The 17516-nt window shown below is 45.1% G+C and overlaps 2 protein-coding genes and 1 long non-coding RNA gene across 3 annotated transcripts; 2 read left to right on the top strand and 1 right to left on the bottom strand.

The window, feature by feature from the left end:
* Nucleotides 1-14: 14 nt before the first annotated feature.
* Nucleotides 15-2520, top strand: LOC109864305 (uncharacterized). Its single transcript, XR_002251428.2, has 4 exons — nt 15-194; nt 1690-1729; nt 1819-1871; nt 2111-2520. It is a non-coding gene; the product is annotated as an uncharacterized LOC109864305 (long non-coding RNA).
* Nucleotides 2521-3925: 1405 nt separating this feature from the next.
* LOC109864303 (DENN domain-containing protein 11-like) lies at nt 3926-12673 on the bottom strand. The gene is made up of 11 exons (XM_020452015.2): nt 12617-12673; nt 11623-11726; nt 11095-11519; nt 10220-10319; nt 9630-9788; nt 5927-6083; nt 5661-5799; nt 5299-5430; nt 4912-5062; nt 4730-4798; nt 3926-4523 (listed from the first exon to the last, which is right to left on the bottom strand). The coding sequence occupies exons 3-11, from the start codon at nt 11483-11485 to the stop codon at nt 4328-4330; spliced, it is 1494 nt and encodes a 497-aa protein (XP_020307604.1). The 5' UTR covers nt 11486-11519; nt 11623-11726; nt 12617-12673; the 3' UTR covers nt 3926-4327.
* Nucleotides 12053-17516, top strand: LOC109864304 (ADP-ribosylation factor-like protein 1). The gene is made up of 6 exons (XM_020452016.2): nt 12053-12174; nt 14438-14575; nt 14774-14855; nt 15082-15193; nt 15380-15558; nt 16705-17516. The coding sequence occupies exons 1-6, from the start codon at nt 12171-12173 to the stop codon at nt 16733-16735; spliced, it is 546 nt and encodes a 181-aa protein (XP_020307605.1). The 5' UTR covers nt 12053-12170; the 3' UTR covers nt 16736-17516.

The raw sequence follows: 17516 nt of genomic DNA, 5'->3' as shown, positions 1-17516 counted from the left end.
CCCTGAAAATTGCGTACTACATGCAGATATGTGGATCACGTCATTGCTCTCTCGATTAATCCCGCAAGTGTAGGCGTGTTTTGCATCAGCTGGAAGTTGATTGCCTTCGATTTGGAACCAGGCTGCATCCTGGGTTTGAACCAGGTGCCCATTTCAAAGCCCACTGCGAAGTCTGCTCAAAACAAAACTGACGTGTATGTATGTAATTACTAGGATTCTGTGTTTTCCCATGCAAAAGGGATTGCTTTTGATAAAAAGGCTTTTATCTGTCTTCCCAATTAGACATTTTTTTTTTTATTCTAACATTTTAGTTTATGGAAAAGAGAGATTTTTCTGGAAGATGCACCTTGCTGCCTTGTTGACAAAATGACAGAGCGGCGCAGATTACTGTTCCATTTGAGAAGGGTGCTCCTCTCTCCCCGCTTTCGCCCAATGATGTAAGGGGCCATAGACCGGTGTCCCGCCGGCTTATAATAATAGGCTGCAACCGTTCTCTGCTGTGGCCACTGAGCCGTTGGGTCCGCCCTGCAACAACATTGGATAACGCTGGGCAGGCCTCTTGCTAGCTCTTGCTCAGATACGAAAGGCTGAAGCTCATTGGCTAGAACTCGAATTGACAGGAGGCTGGCCCACGTGGAGGGAAATGTAGGGAAGTGGTGCAGCACAGCTTCAAGAAAAGTTGCTTTCAATCTAGGGATTTCGTAGCTAATTGATGTAATAAAGTAATTATTCTCATAGATTATGCATGTATGAACACATTCAGCCCAAAGTGGGAGGTTTAGAAAATACTTTCACCGAAGTACAGGAGCATGTCTTTAAGTAAATATATTCCTATGGAAAACTTTTAAGTCTACACATTTTATGGAGATGGAGACCTTCCACTAAATACACTACATGACCAAAAGTATGTGGACACCTGCTTGTTGAACATCTCATTCCAAATCATGGGTGTTTAATATGGAGTTGGTCCCCCATTTTGCTGCTATAATAGCCTCCACCCTTCTGGGAAGGCTTTCCACTAGATGTTGGAACATTTCTGCGAGTACTTGTTTCCATTCAGCTACACGAGCATTAGTTTGGTCGGACACTGACGTTGGGCGATAAGACCTGGCTCGCAGTCAGCGTTCCAATATATCCCAAAGGTGTTCAATGGGGTTGAGGTCAGGGCTCTGTGCAGGCCAGTCAAGTTCTTCCACACCAATCTCGACAAACCATTCCTAAATATACCTTGCTTTGTACACAGGGGCATTGTCATGCTGAAAATAGGAAAGGGCCCTCCCCAAACTGTTGCTAGAAAGTTGGAAGCACAGAATCGTCTAGAATGTCATTGTATACGTTTTTTTTAACTTTATCAGTATCCTTGACATTATTTTTCTCCTGTTACATCACAAACATGTTACATTTCTCCTGCAGTGCCTAACTATGTTTTGTATGTGTGTAGATAAATGGACAGAATGCAGTCTTTGCTAACGCGAGAACGTTGCTTTTCAGTCTCGCTGTAACGCTGAACTTCTGCGACACGGATTGAATAGAGCCCCAAAAGATTTTGAGAATTTCTGACCATAATTGCAGCCATAAGTGCCATACTGAAAGCCAGTGAGGAGGAAGTAGAGCTAAAGAGAGAGAATGCAGTTTCAAGTCATTTGGCCAACAACTGTTTCGCATGTGTTTCCTTTCATATCATTTTAGCCCTGGAGGCCATTGTGACATCCATTGTGTGGCAACACAGGTAATCAAACTTAGTAAAAAACAACATTATACTTAAGGTAGGTTTAACAAATGTTACGTTTACTAATGAGTCCTTTCCTGTAATCACAGCTTTGGAAGCCAGGCGGAGTGTCAGTGAGAGGAGCTGAAGAGAGAGAACGCAGGTAAAACCGATACAGAAAAGGAGTATTGTTTTCCAGTCAGAAGTGCTGCACCGAGAAGGTGTTTATACCTGCTGTTAACATGCGCCCTCATCTTGTCTTTTTTACACTTTTAACATCTGATCACATCACACTGCGTCATTTAGAATGTGGGCACAATCAGAATGTGGACAACGTCAGGACAAAGACTGCATGTTAGAACCAGGTATTAACAGGGCTGATCCCTCCCTCCTCTGATGCAGGTATCTTCACAGCACCAGTGAGAGGAGTCTACTACATCAGATTCACTGCCATGGATTACCTCACATCACATTCATGTGTGTATATCTTTACCACAATTACAAGAGAGTTCTGTTAAATAACTAATATGGTACCCATGGAGATCTTCAGTACAGGTCTAATGCATTGACTCTAGAGCTGGACGAGGGTGATGTGATCTACATGCGTCTCCCCTCAGGCAGGAGGCTCTTTGATAATTCTAATAACTACACCTTCAGTGGCTTCCTGCTCTTCCCTATGTGAAGGGAGCACTGTCAATTATGTAATGATTTCTGATGTGAACAGTTCGGATGAATCAATAAAGAGCATCGTAAAAAAATAAAAGCCAGACAATTATTTTGTTTACATTTTTATTTCAATGTTTTTTTGTAATTTAGCAGACACTCTTATTCAGAGCGATTTACAGGAGCAATTAGGGTTAAGTGCCTTGCTCAAGGGCATTGACAGATTTTTCACTTATTCGGTATTGGGCTTCAAACCAGCGACCATTCGGTTACTGGTCCAACGCTCATAACCGCTAGGCTACCTGCCACCCTCAGTCATTCACAGTTTACCAACATTGATGTAAAGTGTCTCCATCACAGGAGGTTGGTGGAACCTTAATTGGGGAGGATGGGCTTGTGGTAATGGCTGGAGCAGAATAAATGGAATCAATACATCCATTATTATGAGCCGTCCTCCCCTCACCAGCCTCCACTGGTCCATTACTGTAGATATGCTTTTCTTTGTATTTCTGCCAGTCACAATTGCAGAGGCGCAAACCCAAAACAATTTAAACCTCAACAGAAATGGAGACAGTCGTTTTTACCATTCCCTTCGTATGTTTGACATCGAGAGTTGCGGAAACACACACAAAAGCAGATTTTTTTTGTTTTGAACCCACAACCTCTAAGCGTTGAGGTAGAGATAGAACCACTACACCACCATCACATTGTTTACACTTCTTTGTATGTTTGACAATTAAAGTTGCGGAAATGTACACAAAAGCTAAGTAGACGAGGTTTAAAGCTAGAACCTCTTGGTCTCAAGGCAGTAATTCAACCATTGCACCACCACCTTCATTACATTTTATACCATACTCTTTGTATGTTTGACATTGAGTTGCTGAAACGTACACGATAGTATAGGAAATTAGGTTTGAACTTACAACCTCTTGGTGTCAAGGATGGGATTTAACCATTGAGCCAGCAGCTCATTCACATTTTTCACTCTTTGTGTATTTGACATAGAGAACTGCGGAAACACACAAAAGCATACGTTTAGATTTGAGCCCAAAACCTCTTGGTCAAACAGCAGTGATTTAAAGGTACATTTTTAAAGTCATATAAAGTTGTTACAATTCTATGTTGGACATCATAAAAAAGTGTGCTGGTGAGTCCAGACCCCTCTTTCACCAGAAACCAAATTATTATGTTGATGGCCATTTCTATACAATGCTGACCACAGAGGTTCTGGGCTTAGCAGTGACTTAATGGGATCATTTTATAATTAAACACATTCTACAGATCCCTTTCTATTTACAGACAAAAAGCTTGGTGATTTCTTCTCTCAAAAAACATAGACGTCCTATTAAGAGAAGTGACAAATCCTCCCTCGGTTTGAGGACATGACCACAGACTTTAGATTTAACTCCCCATTTGAAAACATAAGGAAACCTAAGCATGACTTCCTTGGTAAGTTCCTGCTCATAGGCACAGAATCTCCAGAGTTCCAGGATGTTTGTGGTTGGCTCCACTCCTCCAGAAAAAGAGGGTTGGGGATAGACGTGAATGACATTCCTCGGTACTGTACATTTTATTGACAGGCAGGAAGGCGATGGTTAACAGTCCAGACTAAGCATCCATGAATGTCATAGGACAGTACCAAGAACCAAACTCCATTAGTCTTTTCTTGTTCAGTGGCTCTCTCCATTCATTTTTTTGGGGCCTGAGGGTCTCCCATATTCATAAAGCATCGGAGTAGGAATGCTGATCTAGGATCAGGTCCCCCCTGTCTTATTCAATGAGCTCTAAAAGACTAAACAGATCTGAGATCAGCACTACTGAGACGCTTTATGAATACAGGCTCTGGTCTCAGCCTTGCCAAAGTATTCTGACCTCTCATAGTCCAGACTGTCTGTATTGAGTCTGTGTGTCTGAGTGTGTAGGACCCTGTATGTCAGTCAGTGTGCCACCCAGGCCTCAGCTGCAGCAAGGGTGATCGGTGACCAGGAGGCTGTCATAGCCATATGTCTCCAGCAGGTGGAGCAGGAAGAGCCTGTCTCCGTGAGGGTCTAGCCCCATGGCCCTCACACTCTCCTGGGTTAGGATGGGCTCAGGGCTCCCTGCCACCTCACTGAGCGTCTGGAAGATGCGGTTATTCTGCTCCAGGAAAAACCTACAACGGTAAGGAAAAGTAACTTTAAAAATAAGAAATACTTAAAAAATAATTTTTTACAATGTTTTCATGGACATTTGTATTTAGTTTATATGTAGAAATAAACAGCTTAAATTTAAAAAAATAAATAATAATAATAATAATTCAAATTTGAAGGGTTCTTTATAACGCCAGTTGTAGACTGGGTCCTGGTGTAATACACTCACAGAATGAAGTGGTCCTCTTCACTGGACACACAGTCTCCATTCTCCTCCTGAGAATATAACAGCATCTGCCTGGAAACACAATGCTGTCATTATTATCATCACTTATATCCTCTGTATCGACTACAAGAAGATAACATTAACAACATTCTCCCCCTCGGGTTGTTTTGCAGACTGTAATGTACCTCTGTTCAGTGAGTCTGCGGTACTTCTCTCGGTCTGCAGTGTTGAGCCGCAGTAAAGGCTTCAGACTCTCTCTGGTCGTCCTCACATTCTGGTTATCCACATAGACGTCGTACAGGTCCCGCTTCTCCTCAAAGATCTTCTCTGTGGTGCCTACACACACAAGCCCCTCAGGTTTATTGTAATGAGGGTAAAAAGACTCAAGTGTATTCCGCTCAGTCTCGCATAGATGTGAAAGAAATAGACTGGTTGTAGAAGTGATAACAAAACCCTACAATGCATCCACCATATTGCTTTCAGCCATCTTCAGTTTTCAGATCAGTGTAGATGAATTAAAGGGGAAGTTTAAGACTATGAAAATGCCCTATTCCCTGACTCCAGACACTCACACGCTACGTAGGACAGTTCCGTATCCAGGGTATCGATGTCTGCCACGTTGACATAGAAGAAGGGGCGGAACTCTGGCACGGCCACGCCCACCCCCGGGATGGACACGTTGGCCAGGCAACAGCAGCAGTACACTAGGGAGGACAGGAAATAGAGAAATTTAATGATATGTATATAAAAGTGTATGTTTAAAAGTACATAGGTGAGTAGCATTGTGTTCTTTTGAGCATGAAGAAAACAAACGCAACTGAGAAGTTACTGTGTATGTCTGTGTCTGTGCTTGCATCCGTGTCCGTGTGTGTGTCTGTGTCTGCATCCGTGTCAGTGTGTCTGTGCACGTGCATGCGTTAGTGCTCCCCCTCACCTCTATAACAGACCACGCCCACAGGTGGAGGAGAGAAGATGAGGATTCGTCTCCTCAGCAGAGCTAACTTCCACAGGACCATGATCTGCTCCCCAAAGAACTGGATGAACTGAGACATGCAGCCAGCTGGGTGGGTGATCTGGAGGGAGGAGAGCTACTGTCATCATCATCACCATCAATACTAGCAGGACAATGACACACACACAGAACCCTACCACCTGAAAAACCATTTCATATTCCCGTAATAGTAAACCACAACCTCTAACCTTCATCTCAGGGTGCATGCAGTGGTTGATTGCTGCTCCCCAGGCACTGCCAGGACATGCAGTAACCACACTCTCCCCATCGGGGGGCAGCACTGATCTCTTATCCTCAAAGAACGCCTCCAGGGGAGAGTACTGGCCAGGAGTTTTCAACTGGAGCCTGGATCAGACACACACACACACACGTACGCACACACACAAATTGAAAGTCATAGAGGCAATGTAAGCAGAATGCATGCAGGTCCTTATATTCGAGCAAGGGCCTGAGATGGACAGGAAAAGACAGGCAGAACGAAAGAACGAGACTGGGATAGAGATTCACATCAGGGGGTTCTAATATCACCTCTGAAGGGTTAATTCCAAAATATGGTCTATTTTAACCAAAGATTAACCAAACCAGTGGTAACATAAGATTTGGGCTAATTTATAGCTATCTAATGTAAAGCCATTGTGTATCTGTCAGGGAATGGGTCTGTTTAGGAGTCTGGAGGTAGATTACCGTAATGGGGTCTCTCCTTGTCACGCTATAATAACAGCGTAGGTAGAAGTTGCTCCTAAACACTGATACAGGAACAGTTGTTCCCATCCCCCCTAATGATAAATTAGGATTGGGAGTAGGGTTCTCAGCATTCAGCATTCTCTCTTCAACTCTACTAAGGGTTGACATCTAAATTTCAATCTGTGTGTATAACATTGACAACTGAAAATGTGAGTTATGCATGCAGAGTAGACCTCATGTCAGGATCCATCCTGGCCTATCAATGCAACAGTAGTGTCCTTGAAACAACAGATGAGCATGCTACTCACACTAAAAAGTGATGGGCTTGGCTTCCTGTTAAGGCAAGGGCTGATTTCATGGTTTTACTGCTAACCTACAAAGCATTACATGGGCTTGCTCCTACCTATCTTTCCGATTTGGTCCTGCCGTACATACCTACCTACACATACGCTGCGGTCACAAGACGCAGGCCTCCTAACTGTCCCTAGAATTTCTAAACAAACAGCTGGAGGCAGGGCTTTCTCCTATAGAGCTCCATTTTTATGGAATGGTCTGCCTACCCATGTGAGAGACGCAGACTCGGTCTCAACATTTAATTCTTTATTGAAGACTCTTCAGTAGGTCCTACGATTGACTGTAGTCTGGCCCAGGAGTGTGAAGGTGGTTGAAGATATCCCTCTAGTGGTGTGGGGGCTGCGCTTTGGCAAAGTGGGTGGGGGTTATATCCTGCCTGTTTAGCCCTGTCCGGGGGTCTCCCGACCCCTCCTTTCTATCCAGTATTTATGCTGCAGTTCTCTCTCTCTCTCTCTCTCTCTCTCTGCTCCAGTTTTAACTGTTCTGCCTGCGGCTAGCCCTGACCTCCTGACAGCAGGAGTGGTAGAGATACTCTTAATGATCGGCTATGAAAAGCCAACTGACATTTACTCCTGAGGTGCTGACTTGCTGCACCCTCGACATCCAGTGTGATTATTATTATTTGACCCTGCTGGTCATCTATGAACATTTGAACATTTTGGCCATGTTCTGTTATAATCTCCACCCGGCACAGCCAGAAAAGGACTGGCCACCCCTCATAGCCTGGTTCCACTCTAGGTTTCTTCCTAGGTTCTGGCCTTTCTAGGGAGTTTTTCCTAGCCATGTGCTTCTACATCTGCATTGCTTGCTGTTTGGGGTTTTAGGCTGGGTTTCTGTACAGCACTTTGAGATATCAGGTGATGTAATGTAAAATAATGGACAGAACATATGTTGGGTTATTTTGACCCAGCCAATTGGGTTACATGTATAGCCCAACAAATTGGGATTACCCAAACATGGGTTAATTTAACCATCAATTGGTTATTTTTACTCTCATGCTGGTTGACCTAGCAGGTGGGTATTTTCCAGAGGCTTGGTTTATTAGTGTGAGTAAATGTAATTCCTGTTCATCATGTTAAGTTTACATACTGCAAATTAAAATGTTGCTTTTTATTTCAATTTTTATTACACATCCTTCTATAATATTAAAGATGCACTACGCTGAAATCACTCTACCATTTCCTGGTTGATACAATTCTAATAGTTAGCCTAATTTCAGTTTATGTGACAAAACGAGCAAGTATAGTGTAGAGAATCATTGTACCATGTAAACCAGGGTTTCCTAAAAATCTATCCCCGGTCAGGTCGCCCCAAAAGTTGCAGATTTAAGATGATTTATTACTTTTATTACGGTATACCGCCTTATTGGATCCCAACAATGGGGTTTACATAGGCTTTAAGGGAACTCATATACTTCTGTAAGCAGCTACAAAAATGCAAATGTTTAACCATAACATGTGATAACTATGCAATAGAACAGATCAACAGGAATCACATTTACTCTCATGGGAGCCTAAAAAGAGGAAGCGCGAGGAAGAGAGAAAAATAGAAAGTGTATTTTTTTACTCGACAGTATGTTTGTGTACAAAATAGACTGAGTCTGAAATTGGCACCCTATTCCCTATTAGTACACTACTTTTGACCAGAGGTTGCCAGCACAACTTTTGACTCTGGTCAAATGTAGTGCACTATATAGGGAATAGGGTGCCACTTTCAGACTGAGCCTGTCTTGTTGAGCAGGATATCTGACACCCCTTGACTCTCACACACCATGTTTAATGCATGAGATAATTATAAATACCCAGGGAGACGACTGTGACTTGGGGAGAAAGAAAGAGAGAGACTGACATGAGAGAGGATACAGAGAGTGAGAGAAAGTGAGAGAGAGTGAAAGAGAGCATGGGGGATATAGAGCACAAGAAACAGAGAAAGAGAGATCCAGAGAAAGATTGGGAGAGGGGGAGAGAGGGTAGAGGGTGGGTGAAAGAGAGATCCAGAGAAAGATTGGGAGAGGGGGAGAGAGGGTAGAGGGTGGGTGAAAGAGAGATCCAGAGAAAGATTGGGAGAGGGGGAGAGAGGGTAGAGGGTGGGTGAAAGAGAGATCCAGAGAAAGATTGGGAGAGGGGGAGAGAGGGTAGAGGGTGGGTGAAAGAGAGATCCAGAGAAAGATTGGGAGAGGGGGAGAGAGGGTAGAGGGTGGGTGAAAGAGAGATCCAGAGAAAGATTGGGAGAGGGGGAGAGAGGGTAGAGGGTGGGTGAAAGAGAGATCCAGAGAAAGATTGGGAGAGGGGGAGAGAGGGTAGAGGGTGGGTGAAAGAGAGATCCAGAGAAAGATTGGGAGAGGGGGAGAGAGGGTAGAGGGTGGGTGAAAGAGAGATCCAGAGAAAGATTGGGAGAGGGGGAGAGAGGGTAGAGGGTGGGTGAAAGAGAGATCCAGAGAAAGATTGGGAGAGGGGGAGAGAGGGTAGAGGGTGGGTGAAAGAGAGATCCAGAGAAAGATTGGGAGAGGGGGAGAGAGGGTAGAGGGTGGGTGAAAGAGAGATCCAGTGAAAGATTGGGAGAGGGGGAGAGAGGGTAGAGGGTGGGTGAAAGAGAGATCCAGAGAAAGATTGGGAGAGGGGGAGAGAGGGTAGAGGGTGGGTGAAAGAGAGATCCAGAGAAAGATTGGGAGAGGGGGAGAGAGGGTAGAGGGTGGGTGAAAGAGAGATCCAGTGATAGAAATAGAGAGAGTGATGGGGAAAGAGCATGTGTGAAAAACAGCGACCAAAAAAAAGAGAAAGAGCGAGATAAAGACAGAGAGCAAAAAACAGAGAGGATATTATCGACAGATAACATAACTTCAACGGGTTCTACCTGACTTGGTGTTCCAGGAAGCTCATGTATCGGTACAGCAGGGTGTAAGAGGTTGACAGGATACCCACAGACTTCATTCTTGCCCCCCTCTCCACCACACTCTCCACCACCATGTTGGCAAAGCACGCCAGGCCAAAGTACCCACCCTTACGGAAGTATCTGTGGGGGGCCAGAGAGAGGACCATGAGTCAAGCCAAGGGAACATACTGCCCTGACATTTGGCTGTTGTTTCTGCTGACCATCAGATATAACGTTTTGCTGTCCTGCCAAGGAGGCACAGGGGGTGCATCTAAATGTTTAATCTAAAAACTCCTCCTCGCCTTCACTTGTGTGCTTTCCTTCATCAGCTTTGCTATGAAAGAACACGGCAGAGGAGAACAGGACACCGGTAGCATTCCCTATTGTCATGGCTGTTCCTGTGATTTCAAATGAGTTTAAATGAAGGAGACGAGGACAGGCAGCCTATTAGACTACTGAGGTGCATCCATACAGCGAAAGGATGCCACTTTATACTATTGAGATGCACTCGGGATAGGTTCAAAATAAAGGAATCCAGTTAATATGATTGAGATGCGGCCGGGTGTACTTGCATGAAGTCGCTGGAGACTCTGTGGGAGCCGCTGGCCATAGCCTTGAACTCTACTCCCTCCAGGTTCATGTCCCCTGGCAGACACCACTCTAACATGTTACCTAAACAGTAAACACACACATAAAGGGGAGTGAAATTAGGCAATACTGTAGCTATGGTTACCACAACAACTGTCCTAAAATGGGGTGGAAATCTGTGCAAATCTGCATGTAGATCAACCAACCAACCATAGGCCTCAAACTATTTGGAATAAGCCGTCATTACCAAATGAAGTCAATGCCCTCGTTGATTAAAGTCATTCAATCTGCAGTGAAATCCACAGGCTGATTCCCTCTCTCTCCTACTCACTCATTAAGAATGTATAGTCCCAGACAGTCTCAAGAATACGTACATAACAACTCATTGGTTGTAAAGCCGGTGGTCAGACATTATCAATAGATGTGTATATCTAGTCTACTATGGCTTATCTCTCTCCGATATTCCGAGGTGAATGACAGGGGATGCCGTTAGGGTGTGGTCATAGAGAATTCACACATCCCCTGTGACTTTGGGGTTCCTGAGTAAGAATACAGAGGTCTTTGTGTTCAAGAGCATCCTCAAGGCGTAGGTGAATACACACATTATGACCATTGCATCCCATGGTTGGGGTCATCAATTCTCTGGCCTAGTTCAAATGAATCCATCCCAAGTTCTCTGATGCAATTTCTGCAAACAATAACCAGTAGGCCTATAATGAACAATATAAATAATTATTACATGCATGGATGCTATAGGCCTATAGATGTTACATATTGATATACGAGTGTGACCATGCAGGTGTGACCATTCTCTAGGCAGCAGCACAGCACGAAAAAAGATCCGAGGTCCTCGACTCACCTGATCTTGTATCAAATGTCACCACAAACACGGCCACGATCGGATCCTTTTCCTCCCATTTCACCATGATATCGTGCGGCACCTCTCCTTGTCCTGGGGCCGGGGTATGGTCATCCTTGTCAAGACACTGAGCATCCCATTCCGCAGGGGTGGGGACCGTGCTCCTGGATGAGAGGGATGTGTCTATGCTAGAGACTGCTGATGTGAAAGACCCAGGACCCCCCGGACTGGTGCTCCACCCTATCCCCGGCGCAGTGCATCCCAACGCCCGATTGTTGGCAGGGCTCGGTCCCTTGACGTCCTTCTCCTGTTCTGGTGTGGGAACAGGTTTCTCTGCGGGAGGAACCTCCTCCCAGTCCAGTAGCGGTGCCCGGTCGGACTTCTCCACCATTGCGGCTCAGCTGTCAGCGACCCCCGGCTTGACTCTGTGACGAAGGGATGCAGGAGAACAGAATCGTGTACAGACACCGAGCGGAGGCCATTCGTAATGTATTAGCTACGCGTTGGTTGAAATAAATCCATACTCACAATTGCAAATGTTAAATTGATTGATTCCGTTGAAACACAAGCTGTCTACTTTGTGTATGATAGCCTGCTCCTTTTGCACAGGGCCATCTAAAGATGCACATCCACTTAGGTATAAAAAGAGTGTACATAAATTATTATTTCGTTCTTTTGGCGTGCGTTCAAGAATCCACAGTATTATACGTGCTATTTGGAGGTGTTTCTACAAGAAAAAACGTTTTGAAACGTTGTCATCTTGAATACAGCTCATTGTAGGTCTCTAGTTCCTAATCAACGCACATTCAATTTAGTATTTTTTTTAATCGGAACTTGCAACTAAATACTAAGGGGACAATTTGCTATAAAACAAATAATATTTATAGTTTCATGCAATTGTGTTTGAACTATTTAACATTTCAAAATACATGTCCGTTGTTGAATGTACTGACAATGAAACCGGATTTTCCATTAATGACGTGTTCCTGCGACACGTCACTGAATTCCATCAACTAGGGAAGCGGTGCCGTGTCGAGATCTACAACACTGTTGATCAAGGGTTTAGTGTCTTCAGAATGGGTACGTTTTTAAAATATATCTTTTTAATATCTTTTGAAAACGATACTGGGAATGCGCGAGCTATTCTGCCAGCTCCCGCTACGAACCATGCAATTGGGTCAATTGCTAAGTAACATAAATAGGTAGCAAACGCAATCATTATTGTCGTCTCACGGACAGCCACTGTTATTAAGTTGATCAAACTATCAAATCCCATTGAGTCTGAGTCAATTCTAATCACTAACTGGTCGTGATTCGTAAATACTGACAGTCGCTAGCTAGCTGTACTGTTAACTCGATGTGCCAACACGCTGAGTACTTGTAGCCCAGCTAACTTAGCGTTAAATCTCAACCTGATTAGTTGACAAAGGTTAATCACTGGTTATCTATCGCTAGTTATGTATTCCGCTAGTTTTTTAAAGTTAAAATGCAGGAATGTGACACGTATGTATATCATAGTAACCTTGTGTAGCCTCCCTGTATGCTGACTTCACGTCTACCAATAGGTCTGGACCTTTATGGCACAGACAGAACAGGATATAGCCAGCAAGACACTAGCTAGCCAATATAAACTCAGCAAAAAAAGAAACGTCCTCTCACTGTCAACTGCGTTTATTTTCAGCAAACTTAACGTGTAAATATTTGTATGAACATAACAACATTCAACAACAGACATAAACTGAACAAGTTCCACAGACATGTAACTAACCGAAATGGAATAATGTGTCCCTGAACAAAGGGGGAGGGGGGGTCAAAATCAAAAGTAAGTCAGTATCTGGTGTGGCCACCAGCTGCATTAAGTACTGCAGTGCATCTCCTCCTCATGGATTGCACCATATTAAATCATTCATGCTGTGAGATGTTACCCCACTCTTCCACCAAGGCACCTGCAAGTTCCCTGACATTTCTGGGGGAAATGGCCTTAGTCCTCACCCTCCGTTCCAACAGGTCCCAGATGTGCTCAATGGGACTGTGATCCGGGCTCTTCGCTGGCCTTGGCAGAACACTGACATTCCTGTCTTGCAGGAAATCATACACAGATCAAGCAGTATGGCTGGTGGCATTATCATACTGGAGGATCATGTCAGGATGAGCCTGCAGGAATGGTACCACATGAGGGGGAGGATGTCTTCCCTGTAACGCACAGCGCTGAGATTTCCTTCAATGACAACAAGCTCAGTCCGATGATGCTGTGACACACCGCCCCAGACCGTGACGCACCCTCCACATTCAAATCGATCCCGCTCCAGGGTAACGCTCATTCCTTCAACGATAAACACAAATCCGACCGTCACCCCTGGTGAGACAAAACTGAGACTCGTCAGTGAAGAGCACTTTTTGCCTGGTCAAGCGACGGTGGGTTTGTGCCCATAGGCGACATTGTTGCCGGTGATATCTGGTATGACCTGCCTTACAACAGGCCTACAAGCCCTCAGTACAGCCTCTCTCGGCCTATTGCGGACAGTCTGAGCACTGATGGAGGGATTGTGTGTTCCTGGCGTAACTCGGGCAGTTGTTGTTGCCATCCTGTACCTGTCCCGCAGGTGTGATGTTCGGATGTATCGATCCTGTGCAGGTGTTGTTACACGTGGTCTGCCACTGCGAGGACGATCAGCTGTCTGTCCCGTCTACCTGTAGCACTGTCTTGGGAGTCTCACAGTACGGACATTGCAATTTATTGCCCTGGCCACATCTGCAGTCCTCATGCCGAAAGCACGTTCATGCAGATGAGCAGGGACCCCATTTTGGTCTGTAGCGGTAGCCGTGTGATCTACAATTCTGACCGTGTTAAAACATCAATTGTCCATTCCTAAACGGTTTTCTAAACATATGGCCCTTTCTTATCAGCGAGAACTAACCTTTCAAATAAAGATACACTTACCGAGTTGACGTACTACACTTTCACCCCAGTTACAATCAGGTGTTCGGAGCGCTAGATAGACTGAGATTACCTGTGTAATTACCTGCCTTCTGTAAACAAGCGCTGTAATGTGGCGATATAGGTTTAGTGTTCCCACACGGCCATAAAGGTGTGTAGTAATTTAACCTTTTTTTGTGTTTTGAAAGTGATTTCTCGCCGATATGAAAGATGCTTGACTTTCCAAAACCATACCACATGCGATGCTTGTCTGTCAACACTTATAGCAAGCGTCGGGGCTCTTAACAAAAGTCAGCCTGGAAGAAGATACCTTCATCAATTGGCGCTAAAGGTAGTTAACGTCTATGAATGGGCTATACTAGCACGGATTGTCTGTGTAACCCATCTCATGTCCATATGCTCTAGGTGGGTGGTTTTCCAGTCTCTTCTCTGGCCTGTTTGGTACCAAAGAGATGAGGATCCTGATCCTGGGGTTGGACGGAGCTGGTAAAACTACCATCCTGTACCGCCTGCAGGTCGGAGAGGTGGTCACCACCATTCCAAGTAATTAACTTTTTTCCTAATTTGAAAGACTGTTCACACAAGATCTGTTACCTAGTTCCAGGCGCATACATGGAAAATCCATTAGTGTGCTCCAAAATGAGTTGAATGAGTCTCATAAATAGAGGGGTGGTTAAAGTGCATTCCTTTCTTTGCCATTTGTGCTCAAGGTTTTTAAATCTCTGCCATTGTGTCGTACAGCGATCGGCTTCAACGTGGAGACGGTGACGTACAAGAACCTGAAGTTCCAGGTGTGGGATCTTGGTGGACAGACGAGTATCAGGTAATTTCTATGAATATCACAACAAGCGTTTCCTGTTTATGTATACACACATAGACATTGTTCAGTGTGAAAGGTAGACAGACGCTTCCTCAAGACAGCGCAACTTTCCATTCATTATTGTGCCATACCTCTTTACAATTTAGAGGGTTTGGCCTACTTGTTTCTGCCCTTCGTTCTCCCTCTAACCTTCGTCTCTCTCCTTCAAACACTTGTATCTCTCTCCCAGGCCATACTGGCGTTGTTATTACTCCAACACAGATGCTGTCATCTACGTGGTGGACAGCAGTGACCGAGACAGGATGGGCATCTCTAAGTCTGAGCTTGTCACCATGCTGGAGGTAGGTCGTGTGGATAGGCCTATATTCATTGCATTGATAAGAGTGCCGGTGTCAATTTGTGTATGAGGCAGGTATACTGACCGTTGGTTGAGGTGCTCTGGAGAGCAACTTTGGGCAAATAGTAATGCTCAATGTATTTTCTCCATATGACTCTCTCTCTCACGTTGTGTGTGTTTGTCTCTTCAGGAAGAGGAGTTGAAGAAAGCCATCCTGGTGGTGTTTGCAAACAAGCAGGACATGGAACAGTCCATGACCCCGGCTGAGGTGGCCAACTCCCTGGGCCTCCCCGCCCTCAAAGACAGGAAGTGGCAGATCTTCAAGACCTCCGCCACCAAGGGCACGGGCCTGGACGAGGCCATGGAGTGGTGAGGGTTTGCTTGACATTATAGCCATGTAGCAGGCGCTCTTTTCAACAGCGATTTACTACACCCGGATTTAACATCAGCGATTTGAGTTCTCCTGGTCTAGAACACGCTGTCATCTCCAGTTGGTTAACCAGAGTCCCACTCACTGTGGGTGAAATAATAACCACATAGCATATTAAGAGGTAGAGTAGAGGTTATTTTATCACATGTAGAAGAGACATGTCCTGTCCTCGTGGGGGTAGAAGCTGTTTAGAAGCCTCTTTAGAAGCCTCTTGAACCTAGACTTGATGCTCTGGTACCGCTTGCCGTGCGATAGTAGAGGAACAGTCTATGACTAGGGTGGCTGGAGTCTTTGACAATTTTTAGGGCCTTCCTCTGACACCGCCTGGTATATAGGTCCTGCATGGCAGGAAGCTTGGCTCCAGTGATGTACTGGGCCGTACGCACTACTCTGTAGTGCCTTGCGGTCGGAGGCCGAGCAATTGCCGTACCAGGCGATGGTGCAGCTGTAAAAACCTTTTGAGGATCTGAGGATCCATGCCAAATCTTTTCAGTCTCCTGAGGGGGAATAGGTTTTGTCGTGCCCTCTTCACAACTGTCTTGGTGTGCTTGGACCATGTTAGTTTGTTCGTGATGCGGACACCAAGTAACTTGAAGCTCTCAACCTGCTCCACTAAAGCCCCGTCGATGAGAATGGGGGCATGCTCAGTCCTCCTTTTCCTGTAGTTCACGATCATCTCCTTTGTCTTGATCAGGTTGAGGGAGAGGTTGTTGTCCTTGCATCACATGGTCAGGTCTCTGACCTCCCTATAGGCTGTCTTGTCGGTGATCAGGTCTACCACTGTTGTGTCATCAGCAAACTTAATGGTGTTGGAGTTGTGCCTGGCCATGCAGTCATGAGTGAACAGGGAGTACAGGAGGGGACTGAGCACGCACCCCTGAGGGGCCCCAGTGTTGAGGATCAGCGTGGCGAATGTGTTGTTACCTACCCTTACCACTTGGGGGCGGCCCGTCAGGAAGTCCAGGATCCAGTTGCAGAGGGAGGTGTTTAGTCCCAGGGTCCTTAGTTTAGTGATGAGGAATCATGTAATCTGCATGTTGATGTACTATTACTCAACAATGTTTGCTCTCTCTCTCTCTCCATAGGCTGGTGGAAGCCCTGAAGAGCAGGCAGTAAAGACAGCCCACACCTCTTGTTTTCTGTAAATACTCCTGTATAAAATATTTCCTGATTGGACCGCTCAGGAGGACCAGTGACTGCACTCCTTCCAGGGGCACGTTCAGTACGCAAATAGAAATGTCATGAATAGAGCTGACGTGAATCCTTACTCTACATGTCACAGGTTCTACACAATACATTTCTATATGAAGGTTCCAAAACATTGTGCCCTGCTGAACACAGCCCCGCCCTATCCCTGAAGCCTTCACCATGCCTAGCCCCTCCATGCCTTCCAGCCTGGAATAGAGAGGCTGCAATATAGTATATTACCTTGTCCCAAAACACTTACCGCCCATAGCCCTGTGGTGTTTGCAGATCTGAAGAGGACCAAGTAATGTGGTGATGGCTCCACATTAGACCTCCAATTGGATGTATGGCACACATAGATTATATAGTATCTTCTGCCATTTTTGGTGAACCCTTCCAGTTCCTTCTGATCTGTAAGCACCGGGGCAAAGAACTGACTGGCCCCTTCAAGGAAGAGGACCTGAGCAACGTTACTGCAGCTGGTGCTGTTTTTTATTGTACTACTCATACTGAATTATTTTTTTTTCATTCAACTTCTGTTGGGCGTGTAAATAAAGTTTGAGGTTGTTAGTTTAGGCCTTTTCATTGGAATGCTCAAACTTTAATGTCAGTTGTTGGACACTAACTGCTTAATTTGTATGCTACAACTTTTATTGCATATTTGAGCTTGTACAGTGAAAATGACCCTCAGTAACACGGATTTCAGACTGAA

The sequence above is a fragment of the Oncorhynchus kisutch genome, linkage group LG19 (assembly GCF_002021735.2).
Source record: "Oncorhynchus kisutch isolate 150728-3 linkage group LG19, Okis_V2, whole genome shotgun sequence".
NCBI lineage: Eukaryota > Metazoa > Chordata > Actinopteri > Salmoniformes > Salmonidae > Oncorhynchus > Oncorhynchus kisutch.
Note: the sequence above shows the minus strand (reverse complement) of the source record. Positions and strands in the feature narration are given on the sequence as shown.